Consider the following 9972-nt stretch of genomic DNA (forward strand, 5'->3'; position numbering starts at 1 on the left):
GTGAAGTGTCTCCTCTGCTAGCAGACGATTCTGTTTAGAGACAGCATTTCAGACATTTCAGGTGTTTCTCTGTATTTGAACAGAAGTATATCTTTTCTACACCACTAGCAGTAGGGCTGAAATTAATTTTATGGTATAGTTTGTCCGATGACTGGTAACTGTACGAATCAAAGCAGCCTATTTTTTGTGGCAGAGGTCAAACTTGTTCCAAGCGCGATAAAGCAGAATACATGCGGGGAAATAAAGTATCTGTAGGAGGGCGAAACTGATAACGTTACTGATAGAGAGATTTACAGTGTTTTATGACAAGATGATCTGTCTGACTGTATCGTCCCGATGGTCATTTATTGTGTCGAGATGTCCGGTTAAATGATGGTGTGTTACAGGGGAAGATCAAAGCCTTCATTGTCTTGTTCACAATGAAGGGTGCAACAACAACAACAACAGCTATTGTTGACAAGTCGCAGCCTTACGATGAATTTTAACTTCCCGCCAGTGCCGAATGAAGGAGAAGTGCCCGGGGTGTGGAACTTATTTTTATTATGCTAAAAATGGGTTAAGCATCACAAATGACATTCAAGTTGAACGACACAAACAATTTTAGCTGGATAGGCTGTCATTTCTTGATTGTGTCTGTCATCAGTACCAACGTTTCTATACTAACGTCTGCTTAAATCCTCTAGATATCCTAGCTTGTACAAGTGCATATACTGGTCTATGCAGTATGATGTAATGCGGTGTCACTGAATCCATCTAGATGGATTACAGTTGGCTGGGTCAGTGCGACATGCCTGGGCTCACCATTATTTTATTGAGCACCAGTGAAGAATAGGTTGATCCTTTTGTTTGCTAATGAGCCCTTCTTATCTGTTCGTTGTGAAAAGCTGGTTCTTCAGTGAATTGACGTCACTCTACCACTTGACAAAACTCAACTTTAAATTCCCATTTTTATTATTGTACTAATAGTTGTTAGTATATAAACATGTAATGCATTTGTTCAATAGAAGTGGGATATTTGTGGCAACCAACTGGTAGCCCAAGGTGTCTACATTGATGTCTACATATTCTGCACATTATCAGCATGTTTTGTTCACCAGTAGTTTGGGTTCACAACGGCGTATATAGCACAGTTTGGACATGAATGGCCAAAAATGTTACTTTCTTGTTCAATCCTACTCCAGTTATCTATACAAGGACCCTATTTATATATTTCAGTCCACCAACATGGTGATATGTAATGTGTTGGGTGAAAGTCACTCAGAACACCTTGGAACGTGTGCAGTGAATTGTGCCTTTGACCCAACACCTCACATTTGACCTCGTGTTTGTTTAATGATGGTGATATGTAAATTTGTGTACACTGAAAATAATTTCAGTTATTAAAAGAAAACATCAAGTTTGTGCCACAGTTCAGAATATTTAGTTCTTTTTATTTATTTCCTTACATTTATTTATATGTTTATTTTTAGGACTGGGCTTATGCAATGAGAAGAGATATGCAGGTTTGTGATCTTATTTTCTCAATTTTTTCCTTAACTTTTTTAGATGTACACATGTAATTTGGAATATATTAGTTATTACAATATTTATTTGATTTACACAAAGAAGGAAAAGGCTATTAATTGTTATAATTTTAGACCAGATATTTAACTAATTTAATAAAAAATTAAAGAGAATGATATTTAAGATGCTTGATCTTCATTTATTGTTTACAGTTAGATCTTACAAATTCTTCCTGATTAATACCTAATGCTGATGTCATGAGGTGCAAACTGAATGGATTAGAGGAGCACAAATAGTATATATCAGGACCATATATTGTGATCAGTACTGGTAATGTATGATTAAAGCCCTTTGTTTTTTGTCCTCAGGAAATTCTTCCTGGGTTGTACCTAGGCCCTTACGCTGCTGCTATGAGGTCGAAGCTGAGTGTATTAGAGGAGAAAAGGATAACTCATATTGTTTGTATCAGACATGCAGTGGAGGCAAACTTTGTCAAACCCAACTTCATCAACAAATTTCAGTAAGTGTTGGGGTATTCTGCAAAAAAAACAAAAAAAAACAAATGTGTCCAAGTTTGTCCATGATTGTAACAACTACAGCAATTGTCAGCTTGTTCCTTGGTGACAGTACAGATTGCAGTAACAGTTACATGCATAAGGGATCAAACTATTCAGGTAAATGAACAATGATGAAAAACATATTTATAAGTTGCTATTTTCTATACATGTTCATGAATTAGAACTTGAATTTTTGATTGGTGGAACTGAAATCATGTAAGGAATGCAATGTCACTGGATGTAGTATCATTTTGATTTCATCGATGGAGGTACGGTACTGTACTAATGAAAACTGTGCATCTGTATCTGAAATAAATGGGAATGCTGTTATATAGAGTTCATATATTTAATTTTTTCGATTGATGTTTAAAACTGTGGTCAAAAAATTTTTATTTATGCGACCGTAGTCGGGTTTATGGATGGAGGAAACTGAAGTGAACCACCTATCTTTGCCAGACACTTGACTTCCTGACGCAAAGCCTCCGCAGGAACAGCGAGGACTGGTTTTGAAAATGCGACCTCATTTTTCAGGAGCCTGCTAGTCGCAACAAGTGGCAGGCTTTAACTATCTGAGCCTGTGAGGACCCTTCCTAAATATAGACAACATTCTGAAAGTCTTACCTACACTGTACATAATGTATTTGTATTTGTTTTTTTATTACAGATACTTGGTCATTGACATTTCTGACTCAGTAACAGAGAACATCATTCAACATTTCCCAAAGGTGATTAATGCTTATTGTAATTATCAACCCTGAAAGTACATTTTCGTATGGATTTGTTAGACACAAACTCACTGTGAAATTGACCGTCAGATATATTATCTCGCTGGGAACTTGATAGTCAGACATATTAGATGACTGAAATCAACAATCAGATATATTATCTACCTGTATCTCTTCTCAACAGGTGAAGGGTTTCCTTGATGAATGTTTGCAGTCAGGAGGCAGGGCCTTAGTCCATGGTAATGCAGGTATTTCTCGCAGGTAAGTAGATATTGTGAATGGCACAAACATATTTTAGCATGAAACACTTGTATCATTTAAAATGTCAGATATTTCTTTATTCAAAAAAAGTGTCTGATTTTGTTTGTTGTATATTTTTTTTTGTACTTGAGAACAGGTATGCATCATAAAATGCTACTGATCTTATTCTGCCATTGGGAATTATTCTAGGTGTCTCAAAAAAAATTAAATGGATAGCAACTTCTTTTCATTGCATGAATAGCATTTGGTGTGATTCCATTAATACTTTGGGGGCCTCCGTGGCTCAGTAGGCTAGTGCACTAACTCAGCGTAATGAACCAGTACTCTCTCACCAATGCAGTCTCTGTGAGTTCAAGTCCAGCTCATGTTGGCTTCCTCTCTGGCCGTACGTGGGAAGGTCTGTCAGCAATCTGCAGATGGTCGTTGGTTTCCCCAGGCTCTTCCCAGTTTCCACCCACCATAATGTCGTCGTATAAGTGAAATATTTTCGAGTACTGCATAAAACACAAATCAAATAAATAAAATAAATGAATACTTTGATCAGTCACATCCCATTGTTTTATTTGATACATATCTGGAATGGAAACATGCCATAAATGTTTGTGTTAGCTGTTCACCATGTGTGAAAACATCACCTGATTTGATGTGTTAATGTAAGGTTGATAATAGATATATTACATATAGATTGTTATAGATTGATGTTAATTTTCCAGTGCTGCTCTGGTGATTGCCTACATTATGGAGAAGTATGGACTCTGCTACAAGTAAGGTTGTTATTGAACTATTTAGGCTTCAGTGAAAAGAAAAACACAAACATGAAACCTTTGGTAAACTAAGGAAATGACTGCCAGTAGAAAATAGAAAGGTTGTGTTTTAATGACTCAGAAGTTGAGACATACCCCCATAACAGTTTATAATTGGATAAAATTGTGAACCCAATCAAGAATAGGTGTGTTACAGTGATATTTGAAGATATAGATAGTTATGGCTCAGTTAATATGTCTTTAAATTCCCCAGATGTTTTTAGTGACGTGTCTCACAATTTTGGTTATCTAACAGTAAGAGTGGACAAAAGATTTTGTGAAAGGAAGGTGTAGAACTTCAGCAAATCACATATACAATTACATGAAATTATAAATGTGTGTAACAAAATGGAACAAAAGATATTTGGGTATAAATTCTATGTTGTTGACATCTCAGAGAGTTTATCTGATCAGTGATTGCCTTTCTCCTGTGTTACCAGAGATGCTTTTGGGTATGTACAGCAGAGGAGATTCTGCATCAACCCAAATGAGGGATTTGCCCACCAGCTTACGGTAAGGAGACAAACCAGCATGTTGCTCAAACATTGCAAAAATTTGACATGTTTATTGTTGTTAATAAAATATATTCTGGCCAAAAATGTTAAAAAGTCTTCTCTGACAATTATTTGTACATGTACTTATATACTTTACTCTGATATGGTGCTGATCATATTTTTCGAGATTATACCTGGCACGTCAGGTATTTGCTAGAAGCGTATGATGGACAATATTTATGATGTGTATATACTAATGACTATGATTTTGTTGTATTCGAAGATACTAGCGCAATACCCATAGTTAACATATACTTGTATCCTACTTTCTGGGTGCAATTTTTCAAATCTCGTCCTTTGATCTTCAACAATGCGCCTGCCAAGTTTATTTATTTGATTGGTGTTTGCGCCGTACCCAAGGATATTTCACTGATACGACGACGGCCAGCATTATGGTGGAATAAAACCAGGCAGAGCCTGGGATAAATCTGGAAAGTGTGAAGTCTATGACTTGAATGGTTGTGATGTAAGTAAATGATGGAGATACACAGACACAGCTTTATAGTTACAAAGTAGTAAAGGTTTTTCACCATTTTTCTGTTTCAGGAGTATGAACCCATCTACAAGGCCAAGTTAAGTTTACAGAATGGACAGAGATCAGCAGACACTGGTATGCTGAAACAATTCATCCAAAAATATTATCTCTTCTTTGTGTTAATATGTAGTAAAATTAAACAAATGTACCTGTCGTAGTGGTTTGTTCAGTAGATTAGAACTTTTCTTTGTTGTCCTGAATCATGAATTCATTACAAAATAGTTTCATATGTATAATGGATTTTAGAGATGTTAAATGACTTAAAATTTCAGCCAGTACTGAGTTGCTATTTTTTGCCAGATTCTCAGATCTAGTTGTTTTGAGGTTTGTTTGGAATGTGTGATGATATCCAACTTGAAAACTTTTTCGTTTCAGCGTCCAAAGCAGTATTTCATTACATTTATTTGAATGCATTTAAAAAAGCAACCTTTGGGGCAAAAGTTTGGGTCACTTAACTTTATCTCATTTTATTTGGCGTGAGCTCTCCATTATTTATAATATTGTAAAGAAAAATAAATGTTAACATTTAGATCGGTAGTAGTATTTTCCAGCCTGTGTGAAGAAGTCCACTTTTTAAAATCCTGACATGCTAAATTTCTTACAGGAATAACAGACTTATGCTCATGTTGGCAGGAATGTTGAAGAGGAAGTTAACAGAGGACCATGAAGAGGATGGGTGTTCTTGGATGGATACATAAACACTGCCAGAGCTATTCCCTTTTATTATTGTGGTGCTCACCTGTTCTTAAAGGCAACAAATGTCAACAGTTTATGTGGACATCACAAATATTCCTGTGACTCACTTCTCTTAGAAACCTGAGATCTCCACTGGTTTAGCCACATATTCGTGCCTACCCTGATGGGCTTTTTTTTTTGGAAGGGCTTTTACATATTGTTGCCAGATGGAGTCAGCTGTGAGTGAGTGTTTTCAGAAGAAGATTCCTGACAAGCCTAGGTGTCGGACAGCTTAATACAGGGGACCTAATCCTATTTGGAACTGTTGATACCTCACAGAAGAACTTTAATTAACCTCTTGTCGATCTTCATCTTTGTGAAAATCTACTGCATAGGCCTTCACCATGAGAAACCATTGATAAAAGTGACTGGAGCCTCCTTGGTGAATTTTATGATTATCATGTATTATAGTTTACAAAGGTGACCAAGTTGTGGTGCACGGTGAATACACGCACATTTGACCAGCCTGAGGAACATTTGACCACCTGACCACTCAAGACTTGGTTGCGCAGGCTCAAGACACAGTGCAGATGTATGCAACTGCAATTAACACCTGGAGAGTCTAAAGTCACCTGCAGCTTAAAACTTGTCCTGTAAATAATTACTTGAAAAGGTATTTTCCAGTCTTTTTTTTTGGGGGGGGGGGGGGTTCTATGAGCGTAGTTGTCTGCCTTGTAGTGTTAACTTCTTGTCTGCCAAAGCAGCCTGATATGGCCTACAATGTATGTGTCAGTGTTTGGAGTGTAATACATGTACAGTTATAGCCGTTGATTGATGTTTGAACAATCATGAAATATATACTTCAGTAAAACTTTAAGGGTAAATAGTATATATGTGTAGCCATAGAAGGTTCACATGTTGACAGGTCAAAACAGCACTTATAGTAGCCTACTTGCAAGTCCTGGGTGTCAGAAGAATGGGCAATCCTGGAAGCCCAAATCCTGGAAGGAGAGTATCATCTAAATTGTAGATTGATGGTCTCCTTTGGGAGGCAGTGTTATATCCTCTTAACTGAAAACTGAAGCAGTTTTATATTCTCAAACCTGCAACCATAAAAACTACAGTTTATGTGTACATTTATGTCTTCATAATGGAAAAATGACCTTCATGGCCGAGGAGTTGGCATGCTAGCGCAGCACAGTGGCTCAAAGGTTCCTCACCAATGGAACTGTTAATGTACACAAAAGGGGGTTATGGTGAGGGACACCATGTGTTTGGAGCTGCCTACGATTGTCACAAAGGAACTAGCATACTTAACTAAGGAATTTAGCTGAGGAACGTTGTCATGATCATGTTGAACTAAGAATAGGTCACAAATGGATTGTGGAAATTGGAATGCATATTTCCTTACAGGGTAACAGTGCAGTGTTACACTGGACATAATAAGTACATGTTGCTATGTAATCTGACTATGCCCATTTTGAACTGAACTGTTATGACCAAAAACTGTCTGTTTCCTTCCCCATGGTATAAGTGAAATACTCTTGAGTACAGTGTAAAACACCAATCAAATAAGTATTTGTCTCATTGTCACATGAAAACTGTGTTTGTCTCACAAAAAGTATAACTTTAATTGGGTGTCATCCGTAGAAGATAGTGGGGAGCTCTGAGTTCGAACTCTTTTATCGCTAGAGGTAAAAAAAAGTCCTGTATCATGTTACCTGTCAGAAATGTTAGGGAACTATTTTTGATCACATTCACTATATCATGAACGTCTGAAAAAAGTCATTTGGAGTAGACAGTTGATGGTGAAAATTGTGGAGCTGATAGTTTGTGAACTAGAGAAGTTTCTAAAGGAAAGAGGTGTCATTTGTGCCTTTGGAATGCAGTAAGACAAGTGATTGGTAAATTAATGTCTGCGAAGGTTGCCTAACATTTTTCACAAGTGACATGATACAGGAGGACTGTTTTTAGCTTCAATGACATAAGAGTTCGAACTCTGAACTCCCCTATTGGGTTGTTTCTTTAATATCAATATCAGATCCCCCTGAAGAACGTTTCTGAAACTTAGAGGTGCTGATTGGAATGAAATTTGTGTACAGAACTAAATTTTTGGCTTTGTTTTATTTGTACAATAATACAGGATTTTTTTTCTTTGTCTGTTGGCTTTAATTTTGCTACCTCAACATTCATAATCAGTACATGTGGGATTTTTACATAGAATGTAATCATTTTAAAAGCAATGCAGTCGTAACACACCATTTGTATACCATTTTTACATAAAATAGCCGTATTCTTTTTGAATGATACTCCTACAAGAATGTGGAACACATTCATAGAATAGTGCCTATCATAATTCATTGTTTGCACAGAAAACAAGGAATATTTTGTGGTATAGTGTGTTGTCTCATGATCAGCGAACAGTCTGATTGAAAAAGTGCCTTATACTCATATTACAATTTTTTGAACAGACATCTTTTCCTCCTACTTCAGTTCACTAAAGATGTTTGAGAGATAAATGAAGCCAAACATAAAGGTTTGTACAGCCCACATTTTCCAGTCATTATGCATGGATTTCTGAATGGTAAGAACTGAGTATGTGTGAATGACACATTATGTATATATACCACTGGTCTGTCTCTGCAGTTTGTGTATAAAGGGTATTTTATCACAAGGTACAGCGTTCTTGTTGCTTTCTTTACCATCCTAGTATTGTATGAGTAAAGCAAGCAGACTGATAGTATGAATTTATTTCACAATAGGTAGTATAGAGTTTAGTACATGGCAACTTAAATGTTAATTTGGAGACTCAAACTGAACACAGGATGTCATAGTGATGGGCTATGTTAATTATGTGCCACTATATTTTTAACAATACTTTTGCGGGGATATCCCAGAGTTCAGGTTGTTTGGAGATCGGAATGTAACGGCTTGAAATGCTAGCACCACAAGTTCATACTCAACACAAGATGGTCAATTCTCTCTCCCCAACCTTGCAAGATTCAATCATATTTGCTTAATAATGGGATCCCAACACAAAAAAAATCAGTATCATTTTGCGTGGTGAAATTATAAAGAGCCCTAATGATGCAGTTTCAAAGATACTCATGGACACCTCCATGAAGGCTTGTGTGCAACTCACAAAAGGCCTGTTGATACCTTTAGTGTCTGTGGACACCTATGGACACCCTGAAAACGTCTGTGGACACCCTGAGAAGGCCTGTGGATATCGCCCATATCACAGGCAGACACCTGGAGAAGCCCAGTGTGCAGCTTGCACAAGTCCTGCTGATACAGTGTCACCCGTGGACACCCACAACAGGCCTGTGAACAACCTTGAAAGGCCTGTGGGAATCTCCATGAAGGGCAGTGGGCATCTTCCAGTTTTAAGTTGAAAAAAAAAAAAATTCGGAGAGCCTGTAGTAAACCAACAACCACAACCAGGTACCTGACAAAGCGCATCCAGTTTCGCAGAGAATAGCGAAAAAATGATTTTGCCTTCTGAAATATTTTAATGTAACAATAGCAAGTGTCTGGAATGTGAAACAATTATTTATTGCATCAGATGATCACAAAAAATCAAAAGTGTGAATCATGACTGTATCAGCACTTATGAGTGTTCCAGTCACCCAACAATCCCCTCACCCTAAAAATGACCAGCTGCTCTTCAAATTGTGTTCAAAAGTGATAAAAACCACCTTATAATGGTTAGTCTCCCACCTATAAAAAATTATTGATACTTTCCAAAAAAATAGATTATGATCAGTAATAATTGCAGACAGTACAGGGAATATACACCTTCCCAGGGGTAGCTTTTGCTGAAAACAGCACAGTTTGAAATTCTCTCTTAAAGATGTGATCATATAAAAGTTTGTCTAATGTCTACCCCGTGTCTTCTAAAATTTGAGACGTCTGGTCTGCTCATTTCAGTCAATATATATGTAATTCCAGAAGGAATATTGAGTTTCTTTTCTCTCACATGGTTAGACCATCTAATGAAAAACATACTCATATCTTTACTTTTCCAAAAGGCTGGTACAGGAATGTAATATTCTAATTTCAACACTACTAATATTTGTCCCATATTTTAGAAGAACTAGGGTAGGTAGACATCGACATCCAAACAAAGGGAGATAACCTGGAATACTGACATCCATGGTTGGCTTCATTTGCCCAGTACAACTATTACATGCATTTTACGTGAATAATTCCCCCTGTTTTTCATCTAAAATTACAATGTGTAAAAATACAGAAAGACAAAAACAAAACAATAAAAACAAAGAATGGCAATATAAGCCACCTGTTTGATATTTATAGCCACATATTTAAGGCTGGCATTTAAAAAGCAATTATTTCGCA

At 36.8% G+C, this 9972-nt stretch overlaps 1 protein-coding gene across 1 annotated transcript; it reads left to right on the forward strand.

The window, feature by feature from the left end:
• The first annotated feature begins 142 nt into the window (after positions 1–142).
• LOC135467648 (serine/threonine/tyrosine-interacting protein A-like) lies at positions 143–6912 on the forward strand. Its single transcript, XM_064745440.1, has 9 exons — positions 143–522; positions 1470–1502; positions 1872–2023; positions 2725–2785; positions 2970–3046; positions 3760–3810; positions 4290–4362; positions 4950–5013; positions 5572–6912. Exons 1-9 carry the CDS (start codon positions 475–477, stop codon positions 5634–5636), a joined length of 624 nt encoding a protein of 207 aa, XP_064601510.1. The 5' UTR covers positions 143–474; the 3' UTR covers positions 5637–6912.
• The last annotated feature ends 3060 nt before the right edge of the window (positions 6913–9972 follow it).

Source organism: Liolophura sinensis, chromosome 6 (genome assembly GCF_032854445.1).
Source record: "Liolophura sinensis isolate JHLJ2023 chromosome 6, CUHK_Ljap_v2, whole genome shotgun sequence".
Classification (NCBI taxonomy): domain Eukaryota; kingdom Metazoa; phylum Mollusca; class Polyplacophora; order Chitonida; family Chitonidae; genus Liolophura; species Liolophura sinensis.

Excerpts from the sequence above, each read along its gene's own strand:
- LOC135467648 (XM_064745440.1), top strand. The coding sequence starts at position 475 with ATGAATTTTAACTTCCCGCCAGTGCCGAATGAAGGAGAAGTGCCCGGG. Across the intron at positions 2,024-2,724 it reads AACTTCATCAACAAATTTCA|ATACTTGGTCATTGACATTT; the intron begins GTAAGTGTTGGG and ends TTTTTATTACAG. Across the intron at positions 4,363-4,949 it reads GATTTGCCCACCAGCTTACG|GAGTATGAACCCATCTACAA; the intron begins GTAAGGAGACAA and ends TTTCTGTTTCAG.